General features: G+C 36.3%; 1 protein-coding gene across 1 annotated transcript in view; it reads left to right on the top strand.

Moving 5' to 3' along the window:
* LOC118777986 (atrial natriuretic peptide receptor 2) overlaps positions 1–14,465 on the top strand; it is a 69,813-nt gene that overhangs the window by 12,609 nt on the left and 42,739 nt on the right. The window contains exons 3-6 of the mRNA XM_036529268.1: positions 4,352–4,465; positions 6,296–6,431; positions 9,256–9,350; positions 13,636–13,771. Coding sequence (XP_036385161.1) covers positions 4,352–4,465; positions 6,296–6,431; positions 9,256–9,350; positions 13,636–13,771 — 481 coding nt within the window. The remainder of the gene's footprint in view (positions 1–4,351; positions 4,466–6,295; positions 6,432–9,255; positions 9,351–13,635; positions 13,772–14,465) is intronic.

Below are 14,465 nucleotides of genomic sequence, written 5' to 3' on the forward strand. Positions count from 1 at the left end.
TTATTTATGTGTGTATATAATATAAAGTAAATTCAGAACATAGCAAAAATGAATGTCTCATTCTTTAAATTTGTGTATGTATCAAATATGTATCAAATAATGTATCAAATAATACACTAGTTTGTGTAGACAACCTCTGATGTGATGTCAGCGGAGGGCTGGGTTTGAATGCTTGACCCTTGCAGCGTCTTACTTGGTTTTACTACAATTCACACAATAACGTTTGCTTTAAAACAACTGTTGCACAGTTCTCTGTGTGCTTGGTTGCACATTGTAACATTTGTAGTTGTTTGTATAAGCATCTTTGATCTGTGGTGTGAAGTCATGACCAAGTCTAGTTCGTTCTTTTTGTGTTGGATTTATTGGTACTTTATAATGCAAATTTGTTTTACAGCTGTTTCCGATTAGTTGTAGGGCATTTCGCATTTTATCCCACATACATTACAGGTGGATAATCATATGGGTGTGCTTTACATTGTTTCTGTACTGCTGAAAAACCATTCTCAGTGCTCATGTTTTCAAAACCTCAGAACAGCTGAAGTGTCTTGTTGTTCGATAAATTTAAATGCATGAAATCCTATATCCTGATTTCTCAGGGTCATATGACAGTAATGGGAAGTCACATGTATTGTAGCATGATATTTTAATGTATTGTTGGAGATATATCAGCTAGATGGATGATAAATTTGATATAGTTTAACATTATTGCTGTAAAACATTTTTATTTTGATTTGTGAGTTGTGTGCATTCAAGGCTGTGTGTTTTTTGATCTTTCATTCATGTATAATTTGATCTGAATCCATAATATATTTCTCTGACAAGGCCACCAGCCAAATAAGTATTTAAGGTACTGGTATGGCTGAATGTGGTAGGTTTTATCACCCCTGATAGTCATGTATTTTCGGGGAGTTATTTGTTCATAGATATTTAATGTGGTTTTTTGTAAGGTAAGACCTGAAGTACATAATTTCTCCCTTGCATGTGAATTCAACTTTGGTTGTCTGTATCAGTCAACAAAGAGGTAAGTAATTTGCTCGCTAGCAACTCAGAATTACACTAAAAGATTATTAGACTTGGCACGGTTTGATTTGTATCAGTAAGCATTGGTGTACCTTGCTTTCACAAAACTACAACTAATGAAACAAAAATACCCATCCATAAATCTATAAACATGGTAATTTGAATACCACACTGCACCAGTATGTTCAGTAATTTTTGTTTACACCTTGTGGCCCAGTTTCAATGGGTAGAAGTCCCATGGGACTCCAATGCCCCCCATTTTTTTTTTTTGAATCATAAGGTTATTATTCAGTTCAAATTAAAAATAATGTAGCCATATATGGTGGCTCTGACTACATAGCAACATTTTAAATGTAAGTAGTCTTGCAATGGAAACATGTTAACCAGATGTATTTTTTTTGATAGGATAAAGACACCTTGTCCAGAGCTTTGTTTTATGGGCCTTTAAATTTAATGAATTTATTGTTGATCATCTGGCATTGCAAGGCACCTGGTTGTGTGACATCATGTAAATATATTATTATAAATGTTTGATGAAAACAACAGAGAATAATTATCAATGTTAAGACATTTTAATTTGAAAATAAAAATCTCAAATCTTGCCAAGCCTAAAAAGTTAACATTATTAAAGTTTTATTATCATTTCGATTGCAAGGAACTTACACCTTTCTGTTTACGCAAATCTGAATAGCCTAAATTGCTTTTCTGCTATGGCTATAATGTCCATGTCAACATTGTATTGTATAGTTAGAACTCAAGCCATCTAGCTAGACCTGAATGCTGAATGTCAGCTACCATGTGTGTCATCTTAATGCAGACCACATAAGTATTGAAGGTGTTGGCTTACATATAAACTCACACTTACTATCATGTACTATATCATATATATTTCCATTTAACTCTATATATCTTCATATTTGAGTACTTGTCTATCATTGAGGAACTTTTAATGAATAACCAGTTGTGGGCAAAATCGACAAGTCAGATCAAATGATATCATCTAGCTTAATATCTCAAAAATTTTACTTTTTCTGAAACCACTTACTTCTCAGTATTGGTTCTGGGCAATATTAAATGAATATTGAGTGGATTCTTTTAATATCACTGGGAAACCCATTTATTGTCACCTTCATTACAGCAGATTAAGTTAATATCTTTAAAATAATTTATTTCACATTATTGCTATGCTTAGCTTTTGAAACCCTGTTAACAGTCAGAGTTAGTGGGGAGGTTTTGCAAAGTAAAACTCCAGGGATATTATCAGTTGTACTAACAGTTGTTAGCTAGTTGATCATAACTGCAGCAAAAATATCTGGATGTCCACTCAACTCTATGCAACCATTAATGCTGACTTTGTAAGAAGTTTACACATCAGTTAATGTTGACTTTTTATTTGAGGCTTGAGGTGTCTAAACCACCAACAGTTAGCAAAATGCTATTACTAACATCATTAGCCTGTTTAGGCTATTGCTGCTAGCCGTATCATTGATTATATTTTCTTTGAGGATCTTGGTGACACCTGTCTATTCCAAAACAATGCAACAAGCTCAGTGGGACCAGGTGTATTTCACATTTAACTATGAAAGGTTCAATTTGCTAAATTATACTTGCTGAGGGAAATTGAGTCAATGTGCTGAAATTGCATTTACATGCCTTCATGTGCAGTTATTATAATGGAAACAACACCAATACGTGTTTCTTCCAATCATCTTTAAAAGGTTTACATGTTTTAATCAGTGACAAATAGGCTATGGAAAAGTATTTGGCTAGATGTTTCATGTCTTTGTGTCTCTTTGTCTACAATTACGCAGTGCAAACAGAATACCCAATATTGTGCCTCTATTTATTTCAAGGGTTGTGGTGTATTGTTTATTACCTTTGCTATTTGTACATAGTTGCATTATATGTGTTGTGTTTCTTGGTGTCCTCTAGCGTGTTGGATTGAGAGAAGTTGGAATAATTTTGAACAATATTGTATGGCGATTGACATCTTCTTTAAGCACTATGCATTATATTGTATAAGTTGTATGAACCTTACAATTGATAATGGTGGAAATTTAAACACCAATAGAACATTCCTAGCTAACTAACTGGCAAGTACTTTAGCCTTCTGTGTTCTTCCAGCTGTGGAATAATGTGCACACTTACATTCTAATCAATGTGTGTGGCATTGATGCATGTCTGAGTATGGATGGTACTGTCTTGTTTGAACAACCTTTCATGCTGCTTCATTAGATGAACTGTATTCTTGCTCTTCATAATTCACTCAGGATATGACCATGTGCTATATGACAAAAATTTAAATGGAAATGAAACATACTGTACATCTGTGCCAGTCAACAGACCCTTCCACTTACTCCTGAGAGAGACTGCGAGATACTCATTCCTCAATTTACCTGCTTTTTCTGATCTGATTTGTGAGGCTGCCGATGGCACTAGTTGATTATTTGGGTGCAGTATTTTTAGGTAGGCTGCATTACTTACTCAGGGGGCAAGTATGCACTTAGACAAGGAGTGAACCAAGCTAGAGTCCAGACATGCTTGTGGAAGTGTGACATTCCACTGAGCTAATAGGGCTGTTCTTCTGTTGTTTCTGTTGAGTCGTAATGTGGTCCAGGTCAATAGGAACTTTTGGCTGTTAGGACAGGGAAATACAAATGCTTTTTATGCGATAGAGCTCCAGTTTTCTTATTTTCATTCTTCTGATTAGTGTACAGTGTCACATTTTTTTCTGTTTTTGAATTCGTGCTGTTAGCAAAGTATACTGCTACTGGGACAAGATGGAAGAAATTATATTTCAGGTTAATCATGTGTGAAGTGGTGCACTCATCTTTTATTAGTAATACAAAGGAGCTGTGGAAATGGGTTAACAGAATACTGTTATTTTCTATTTACATCCTTATTGTGTGCATTTATCTCTTTCAAGAAACTAGTTAAGGATCTAAGATGTTTATTAAAAATGAGACATGAACATGTTGGCTAGTAATCAAAGGTAACATAGGCACTGATAATGGCTCCTGCTCAATTTCCATCCCACCACTCTTTAATCATGAAGCCCCCTTCTCCAATTACACACCCATGGAAGACCCAACTGAAAATGAGATAAACGTCACTCTTCAATCTTCATATTTAGTAGGGCTTTCCAAAAAAAAACATTAATTTCCCCTAAAATCAACTCTCTCAGGTATCAGTTATTTCCTCCAAGACAACCCTTGATAATGTCAAAAAAAAAACAAGAGGAGTAAAACTGTTTTCATTGTTCTGTATACCATGTTTCTCTGACTTATGTCACAAAGCTCACTGTTACTCCTTGTTATCTCTTCCTCCCCAGTCTGTGTTTGTGATAACATACAGAGAACCAGATAATCCAGAATACTCAGTGTTTCAAAGGGAGCTCCACACCAGAGCTAAGAGAGACTTTTCTGTCGAGCTGGAACCCTCGCTAGTAAGTAAATCATTTGCATTTCCACAGGTTATCAGGTAAATTCAGAAATAAAATACTTGTATGCAATTCTTGGTTATGTTGTTTTTCACACATGTGCTCAAGTGTAAGAAAAAAGTAAGAACATGTAGAATCAATATCAGGCAGAATATTTGTCAGAGTTTGTCCACAGACCTTGACTGATAATCTTTGACCTGACCATTAGAGTACTTCAAGTCACCTCAACTCACCCCAACTCAATGTACTTTTATTTCTGTTGGACATCCTGGTGCATTTCTGGTACAGATACTTTGTTTTTTTGTTCACTCAGAACGTTGAAATGGATTGCAGCCAGGCCGAAAACATTTAGTAAAAAAATGTCATTATGTTGACACTCCCCTGAGAACCTTAACCAATGAGCAGATGTTGTAGGTCAAAACTAGTATATACGTGTGTCTGCTGCCAAAAGCACTTAGGGATTTTGAAAATAGCTTTGTAACCAACATAGTGGTCAAATGAGAGATAAGTGTGTGTTAAAACTGTCCAGTGTTTACATTCACTTTGGTCTTTGAATGTATAAGTTTGTATGTGCCATTCATATGTGTTTCGCCATTTATGTGTACACTCATGTGTCTCTGATACAGTAGGCCTATTTACACTTACAGATTGACCTTTTTCACATTAGCATCGTAACATGTGTGCTAATTCTTTTAAAACACCCTATTTTATGGACTTTGAACAATTTGCATCTCAGATTAGTGTTATTATTATTGATTTATTTTTCATCATTTTTGGATAATTTTGAACATATTTACATGAGCAGTTTTGACATTATGGAAACACAGGGGCAAATGAAAAAGTTGCAGCAGGGTTCCCCACATTGTGTTCGACGGTGTGTGCCATACTCCCTTCAGCGAAATGTTACTGGAAAATTTGGGCTTGGCCTAAGACAGGGTGTCTCTGACAGCAACACTCAGAAATACACATGGATGCTGACATCAGAGTATCGTTTTTGAGCTAAAACTCTGGGGCCCCGAAGCATGTAAAATTCCATAATTGTTAGAAATGGAGATCGCCAGTCTGTTTTTCACTTATTCTCATAACTTAGTTATGTTTTATTCTAAAATCATGTTAAAGAATGATAGTCAAAGAAAAGTTAAGCAATGTTGTTAAGAATATTAAATGTACATTTAATATGTTTATTAATTATTGTTTCTGATTGTGCTATTCTAAAATTTCAGATGCAAAGCAATGAAAGCAAACATTAAGCAATGAAATTTCTTTTCATTTCTAACTAAATTAAATGCAATCAAATAATAGTTTTTTTACTCTTAAAATGGTGGCATTTTTGCTCTGGAGCATTTGCATTTGCTAGTTTATGCGATAAATTAGAAGTATACTTGTGTATTTGTGGGATAAACCTACCAAAATAGGAGCATACTTGGCATTATGCAAAAGCTGTTTGGAAGCCTGCTATTACTGCTAATTGTATAAAATGATCTTTTAACTAAGAAATCTAAAGACTCATTTGACATGAGATTCCTTCTCGGTAATGTAAAATATATGTCAGTCATGATGTATACACATTTTTAATGCAGACTGTCTGCATTTTATGTAGAATTACTGTATTTCTAAAAAGATTACTTACCTTACTTGCCAAGAAATTACAAAGCTGTACTGTGTGTGAATTGAACAAAAAATGTCATTTAAAATGCTGTAAGATGTGGGTGATTGTAGGCAGTGGTCGAAAAAGCTATGTTGGCTATTGAGGTGAAAGGTCTACCAAAAGGACCTGCTTATTTTGTCAGACGTGAAGGGTCTCATCCAATAACTGTGTCTCATCTTGCTCTTCAGGAGGACTTCATAGCTGGCTGTTTCTATGATGGCTTCATGTTGTATGCACAGGCCCTGAATGAAACCCTGGCTGAGGGAGGTTCACAGAATGATGGAATAAGCATCACACAGAAAATGCAGAACAGGAGATTCTGGGGTGAGTCTTTGGGAAATTTGGTCAGTATTTTGAAACATAAGCAAAGTGGGATTTAGACAAATGCTCTTTGTGTTTACACACACACACATGCTCGCACACACACACACACACACACACATATGGTATAGTGTATATAGTATCACATCTGATGTCTGTTATTATTTTTACATTTCATTGCTTCTTATTTATTTTTGGGGGGTTACATCATTTAGAAAAACATAATAGAAACAGAAATGTTTGCGTAATCAGAAGTTTTGAGTTTTCAGCATGTTATAGTTTCTTATTGAAAAAAATGGCAACAACACAACAAACAGAACTTTAGTGACTTCCTTTAATTTATCAGGCAGAAATCTGCAAGCCACACAACCAAACATAAACTGCAGCCAGAGGAGCAAAGTGAAGCTGAGCCAAGACCCCCCCCCCCAAACCCCCAACCCCTTCCCCCGTCCCCCGTCCCTCTTCCCCCGTCTGACCTCACTCCCTCCTGCCAAAGTCGGGATTTGCAAACCAGCATGGCCTTGGCAAGGGAGCGTGGGGGTCAAAGCCCTGTGACAGAATGCACCCCCAGGCTAGCCAGTACACACAGAGAAGTCTGCTTTCAGTACACAACTCATATGCACCAACACTGGAACAGCATTGTGAATCTGCAGACTCTGTTTTCTCTCCTCCTCTTCACCTTTGTAAGACTTAAAGTAAGGTGTTGGACATATATGATATGCAATAGTATGTAGTTGCACATGGAGATGGATAGCCTATACATATGACATGTTACCTTTGGCTTGTATATCGCAGGTTGTAATCACACAGTATAGCAGGAGTGCTAGGGGCTTTTATACAGCTCAGATCACGAGCTCATATTTTAATACATAATACATATTTTAATTATTGGGAGGTGAAATGGCATATGATGGTAAATGTGGTTATGGAAGAAGGTAAAACCAATGGCTATTTCCTATGTTTTACATGTTCTTAAGCAATTGAGGCATATGTAGAATTGCTTCATGTAGATTGGTCAATGGTATACATGTTTTTCAGAAACCAGATTGTATTTGACACCATGAAATGCTTCATTATTCCTTAATGTAAAAAAAATCATGAGGTTTCACACAGTCCATACAGGTTGTGTGGCTAACAGAGAAGCTAAATGATGCTACAGGTATAGCCCTGACTGGGTCAGTCTTGCTGAATGCATCAGTATGAGTTTTGTTCTTAACACAGTGAGAGCCATTTAAGAAAGTTTTCCATTTTTCATTTCTTATGCAACTGTATTACATTGGCAGTTGTTGAAATGAATGAAAACATGCTTAAATTGTTCAGAGTACACTGCACTCAGCTTGAATTTCGCCCAATGTAAAATGCACATGCACAGTGCTTATGCTTAACAAATGGATCTTGCTGTGGCAGTTTCCCACTCCATCTTCATACTGGTAACGCACACCCATGTTGAGAAGCATGTTCTACAGTTGCCTTAGCCCTCCCTCCTCGCTATCGCGTTTGCGACACGTCTTGCACGTACCGCAACCTCTAATCCCCTCTTCCCCCCAATGAGATATTGACGAGGCTCACTGAGGGGAACCTGGCACTGTGACGTCCCCTCAGGTGTGTTTACCCTTCTGTTTTAATCAGTGTCACGGCGAAAACACGACACCCCTGCCAGCCGTGTGATCGCAGTGTTGGACTCTGCTCAGAAGGAACCTTTGTTGCTTTGCTTGGGCTGGGTTCAGCGGCGTTCTGATTCGGTGACGGCGTGGGTGTTGATGTAAAAATAGAAGCACATGCACACACGTACGCACACAGAATGCACACAAAGGGAGCGTGATGATTTGGAATCAATTCATTTTTCATGTTAATAATTCAGTTTGCCACTTAAAATGGTAATTGCTGTACGAACACTATGTATGGCTTTACTAAATTTATTAAAACATTTCAGAATTTTTCATTGTTCCATAATGATTAAAAAAGATTCTGGAAAAGGAGACAGGACATGTATATTTTTACCAAATGTCATGGCCCATGAGATAATCATGAATACGTTTAGTGAAATATATAGTTATCTCAAAAAAGACATGATATATTTCTTTGATTAAAATCCATAAAATCAGATGTACAGCACTGATTGCTACTGATCATCGCAAAAAGATACCATTTACAATAAATACATGTCTCTTTAAGATGGCCACTTAAGTACTCAACAAAACTACTGTAACTGTGTGCTTCAGAAATACTACTTTGCTACCTGAGTGATCAAGTTCAGCCCCAAGCTATAATATACTTAATTTCCTGTGCCAGTCTGTCTGCATCATATTGGAATTGACACGCATGATCTGCTAACATCGTGAGGTTGAAGTGGTGATTCTCACTGCCATTGCATACTAAAGCTGCGTTAACAGTCTGGTTGGTTTTCATTCAATTTGTATTCCACTGCAATGACAGCTAAAGCACATTGGTTTCACAGTATGATTAGACACTTTGTCCTTAATGCCCTTGTGTAGAAGGTAAGTAAACATAAATCAAGTGAAAACTGGCTCCTTTAAAAGACCTGTTGTTCAGGGTTAATAAAATAATCCCAACCAAAGATAAGAATTTCTCTTGAGTTTTGAACCAGATTGAATTTCACAACAATTTTCAAGTAAAGACATTTAATGGGGAAGGCTGGATTTCATAACTCGAGTCACATTTGTCACAGCTTTGAGTTGGGTAGAACACGAGTCATGAATTAACCCTGCTAATGGGTGTTTAACACCGTCTGGTTTCTCTGTAATAGATGTGGTACATGTGACTGTGGTAGCAGTTTAATGAGATCTTTTTTTTCCCTCTGTTTTAGGTGTTACAGGCCTTGTAAGCACAGACAAAAACAATGACAGGAACACTGATTTCAACCTGTGGGCCATGACAAACCATAAAACCGGGCAATATGGGGTAAGCCATTCATTAACTGCTAATAAGTGTCTTTTTACCAATGTGGGAGAAAACTGTAATTTAGCTTCACAATGCTTGGATCAGTTTTTCCTGATATTCACAAAGGTGTCTTACCCATCGCTTTGCCGAGCAGGCCCTGAAAATCTGGAATTAGAATTCAGACCTGGAATTTAAAGTGCAAACACACCAGTGTGAGAATTATTCGACGTGTGGCCTACCCCAGCAATCTTGACATGGGTAGTAATTCGCAGTTCTGTATTTTTTTCTTTATTTTTTTTCTGTATTCAATATAAATTCCATATCCAAGTTCCAATGTCTGGGCCTGCAGGTTTTCATCTGATTAGGCATGCCTTGTGGGATTCTAAACACTGAATGAGAGGGGCTGTCTGTCTTCAAACACTATCCAGATTTCATTCTGTCGTTTTGGCTATGACATTGTTTCTGTTTAATTCAACCAAATATTTACTCTTAAGCATTTATATGTCTGAATTATCTGATAAAATGGAATTAAAATGAAATCACCCATATACAAAAATATTTGCTTCCATCCTCATTAGAGACATACTGTAGCTATTTACAGACATACTGTATGTTCACAAATATACGCATGCCCACACATACACACACACAAAGACACACACACACACACACAGGCGTTCTGTCTTTTTCCCCTCTCTCTCTTTCACACACGTGTAACAGTGTGTGAAGAAAATATTTGACACACAGCAGCTCTCAGCTTGAGCGCAGCTGAGCTACGGTATTACAGTGTGAGTTTATGTAACAGTTTAATTTTAGTAATAATAAACTAAAGGATCATGTTGCAGGAGCCATTATTATTTATTTGCCTGGCAGACGCCTTTATGCAGGGTGACTCACAGATCTTACATCTGACATATTATGCATTTATTCAGTTGGATATTTACCTGCAGTGCAAGTTAAGTGCCTCCCTCAAGGGTACTATGGCTGAGCTGGAGGCTGAACCGGCAACTTTTAAAATACAAGCCCAGCTTCATAACCACTCTGCCATACTGCTGCTGTAAATTAATTAGTCAAAACAAGATAGTTAAATTACATTTACAAAAATGAAAAAAAAAATTGCTTTTATATTAAATGCAACTAAACTCACAATAAGGTGTACCTTTTTTCACATACTTCTTTTTATATGTCTGTAATAGCAATTGCCTAGTTACAGTATGTTAATGTTCCGCTTATAATTCATGTTAGTGAAAGCTAATTCCTCCTGTTGGTTTCCAGCATGTTTCAGGCCACAAAGTTTAGACTTGGGGCATTGGTGTTGTTTTGCACCAGACTGCAATACACAGTTTAAATTGCTATGTTTATTGCCTCGTGTAAATGTGCCAGTAGTTCCACCTAAAGAAGCCATAAAAAGATTTCTGTGATGAACATAAAACCTTTATGTTTGCAAAAATGTATTGCTATTTTGGCCTATTTATAAACACTTTTAATGAGTTATTTTGAATTTCAAACATAAACTTAGTGACAATAAATAATAATGATAATTACCAAACACAACACATTTAGGACAACGATATAACTCAAGCCATATGTCGCTGATGCTATAATTACCATTACCATGTGCTTGGAAACTCTATTCCACAAATTGAATAATAAGTACTTTTAAAACCAAAAACTTTGTTAGAATCTGATGCCATGTATATAATTAAAAGCAAATGTTTAAAGGCATGCAAGAAAGGCTTTATTATTTTTCAGTAAGCATTTCTCTTCAATTCAGGGCATGCTGAATACAAAATATGTAAATTTAAATAGCTGTTCTATGCAGAGGAATGCTCTGCCAAATAATAAAAAAATGTGGTCCTAGAAAAAGGTTCTAATTTTAGAAATGGCATAATGAATACAATTAATTGAAACCTTGAATATCACCCTCCATTCTTCATTCATTCCTGGAAGGCTGCCAAAATGCATACAACAGAAATGTCATATGTCAGGCAATGTAGAAAAGAAAATCTTAACACAGACACAACATACTTTGTAAATCTACTTTATGACCCCTGCCGTGATGCTTCTTAAACAAAGGAGGCTGTGAAAATGGGCAGATCTACTAAGTATGTTATGTTTATTTATGTTTAGGTAACCCTGGTCCAGGGTCCTTTGTGCAGGGTTTAATTAAGACTTAAGTTGGAACAAACCCTAAAACTCTGGATTCCCAATGGGTGCCACTGGTCTACCCCCATTAGTGACTCTTATATATCTGCAGACACCCTCTTACGGGTGAGAAGTTGACGGCCACCATACCTGTTTTGGAAAGGACCATGACAGGAACAAGTGGCAGATATCCTTTACTAACAAAGGCAGCTTTAACCAATGAACCGTGGGTCTGACCTTCAGCAAAGCATATGAAAGCATAGTAGGGTATATACATATTCTCAGTGTGGAGGCACAGTCTCCTTAAATTGAAGTGAACAGTAAGTAAGACATCCATTGTTGCCTCATTTATTGCACATGCAAATTCTTGGACAGTGATGTTGCAGTGAGGGGAAAAAAAAAGACTCATACTGATGTTGTTAACTCAACAGCAAGATGAACTGTTCCAGGGAGTAAGGGACTGCATACTCAGAAATACCCTCCCACAGTGAAGGAGCCACCGGAGGTGACTGTGAACAGGCACGCTGAAAGAGAGGAAGATCAGTTAACTCATACTTTGCATTTAGAATGAGAAAGTAACACCAGAGTGTAACATGGGAAAAAAGTGGTGTCAGGTTTTCCAGATAAATGCTTATCAGTTGCTAATGGTGCTTTATTTCTTTAAATAGCTATAGTCACTCACAAGCAAGATTTTAAAAAGCCTCTATAATTTAGATGTGGAATTTTTTAAATTTCATATCATTGTATCTCATTGTTTAATAACTTGATATAATTCTAGTAATTAAGTGAAATGCATCCAGGTTAACGCATTTTGACGACAGTCATGAAACTGAGCTGTTAAAAGTAAATAGATTTTACTGAGCACAATTGCATTCATTTACTGTTGATCACTGTATAAATGTACTTATTTTTTAATTAATAATTTTATTAATTAATAATTATTTCACAATTGTGTTATTTTAAATTAAGCGTAGCAGCCACACTGGAAACCAGTGGTAGCATTTCTTAATTGCTCAATGTACATCGCCAAAATGAACCATAACATGGAATGCAAAAGCAACCTTGTGAAAATGGGTGGTGTCAGTTCAAACACATGTGAAAGTCAGAAAGATCTGACAGTAATTCATCAGGAGGAATTCATACTCTAGATGATCACCGCCATGTTTATTTCAAGTACTTCCCTTAGGATGGTGTTTCTGTGTGGGTGTGTTTCTGTTGTCCCAGGTCCAAATGTACCAAAAGGAAACTGTCCCTTGCACAAGTAGTGACAGGAGTGGTACACAAAAATATTAACCTAGATATATCTGGACACTAAATCTACAGACATGCCCTAAAAACACAGGCTGTTCTCACCCCCCCCCCCCCCCCTCTCTTATTATCATTAATATTACTGGTGTTCATGTGCTACTTCATTGCTTTGAATCTGAATTTTAAGGGCCTAGATTTGAATTGGCCTCAGTGTTTCACGAATACTGATACAATACTAAAGATGTCTTGTGGCAAGGACAAAAATACATACTATATGTCATGCTGTAATACAAGTAAGCATAATAGTAAATATTCCCATTAAAATATTATCTGCCTGGTTTTATTTTTTAATTGCATGGAGGATTTAGTGTTTTCCATAAACCTTTTTTTGGGTGGCTGGATATAAATGGCTTAATTGACTCAACCTTTCACATTGTTAGAACATCATAGATTGAATAAAATATCTTTGTAGATTCAGTATTGAATGTTTTAAGCCACTGTTAGCGTGTCAGAAAAGACACATAAAACTTAGAAGATCCATATTCATATTAATTATATTAATGTTAGGTTTTACTTGTTGAGGAATACAAAACACTGTACCTCATTTACACTGTGTCTACTAAGTGTATGGTCTATCAAACCAAGTTTGTACAAGCAGTTCATTTGGAGGACAGGGAAAACTTCATATTGTTGACGCACTAATGTGTTTTATTAAGATTAGTCCAGAGACTGTGTTTGTAACTCAAACTTTGCTGGTTTAGCTTTTGGATGGGGCATTGCTATTGCACCATTGAGCACGGTGCTTAACCAAAGTCACCGCAGCGAAGTATCCAACTGTATGGATAAGGCAGTCTGCTAAGGAGATAAATAAATATACAGTAAAATAATGACTTTATCTTTTCCTTTCATACAGATTGTGGCTCATTATAATGGAACAAATAAAGAGATCATCTGGTCAACGACTGAGAAAATCCAGTGGCCAAAAGGAAGCCCCCCTTTGGATAACCCACCTTGCGTATTCTCTACAGATGACCCCTCATGCAATGAAGGTAGTAGCCAGTAACTTCCCCTTTCTGGAAATGAAGTCTCGCTTACACTTACACTCATATTCAAACTTTTCCTCCGTTACCATTTGTCCTGATTTAGTTTGTTCAGTTTTCTGAAAGCATTTGTTTGGTAATTCTCTGTAAAGGGCATTAAAGTGAGAAATCTAAAGTGATAGAGGAAACACTCCTCAAGCTATTTTAATAGAAAATCTATGACCGGTGTAGATTATATATTGACATGGTGTTTCCAAACATCATGAGCAGTGATAATGAGGTAGCTGTTAGCTGTTAGTTCTTTTCTTTTTTTATCACAAACTACAAACATACTTGGTAACTACCAAATATTTGAGTAAAAAGAGGATATATGAAGGTTACATGAAAGTTTAATGTGACACTACAAATTGTCTAGTTTGTGTTATTCTTAATGAATTAGCTGGCTTGTGAAGTACCTAACAAAATATGAAAGGTATGTCTTAAGCATCTTGAGACGTGATTTAAATAAGCCAATGGTCATCTCATAAAAGATGAACATCTTTATGAAAGATTTCATATTATTATATTATATAGTATTTAATTTTATAGTATTTAATAAGAAGATTAATGAAACATTACAGAATAGATTTAGAATAGAGAATAGAATTAATGAAAATAGGAGCCACCTCCTTAAGATGTTTTGGCATGTTTTCAGGCTTATAGC

Source organism: Megalops cyprinoides, chromosome 5 (assembly GCF_013368585.1).
Source record: "Megalops cyprinoides isolate fMegCyp1 chromosome 5, fMegCyp1.pri, whole genome shotgun sequence".
Taxonomy (NCBI): domain Eukaryota; kingdom Metazoa; phylum Chordata; class Actinopteri; order Elopiformes; family Megalopidae; genus Megalops; species Megalops cyprinoides.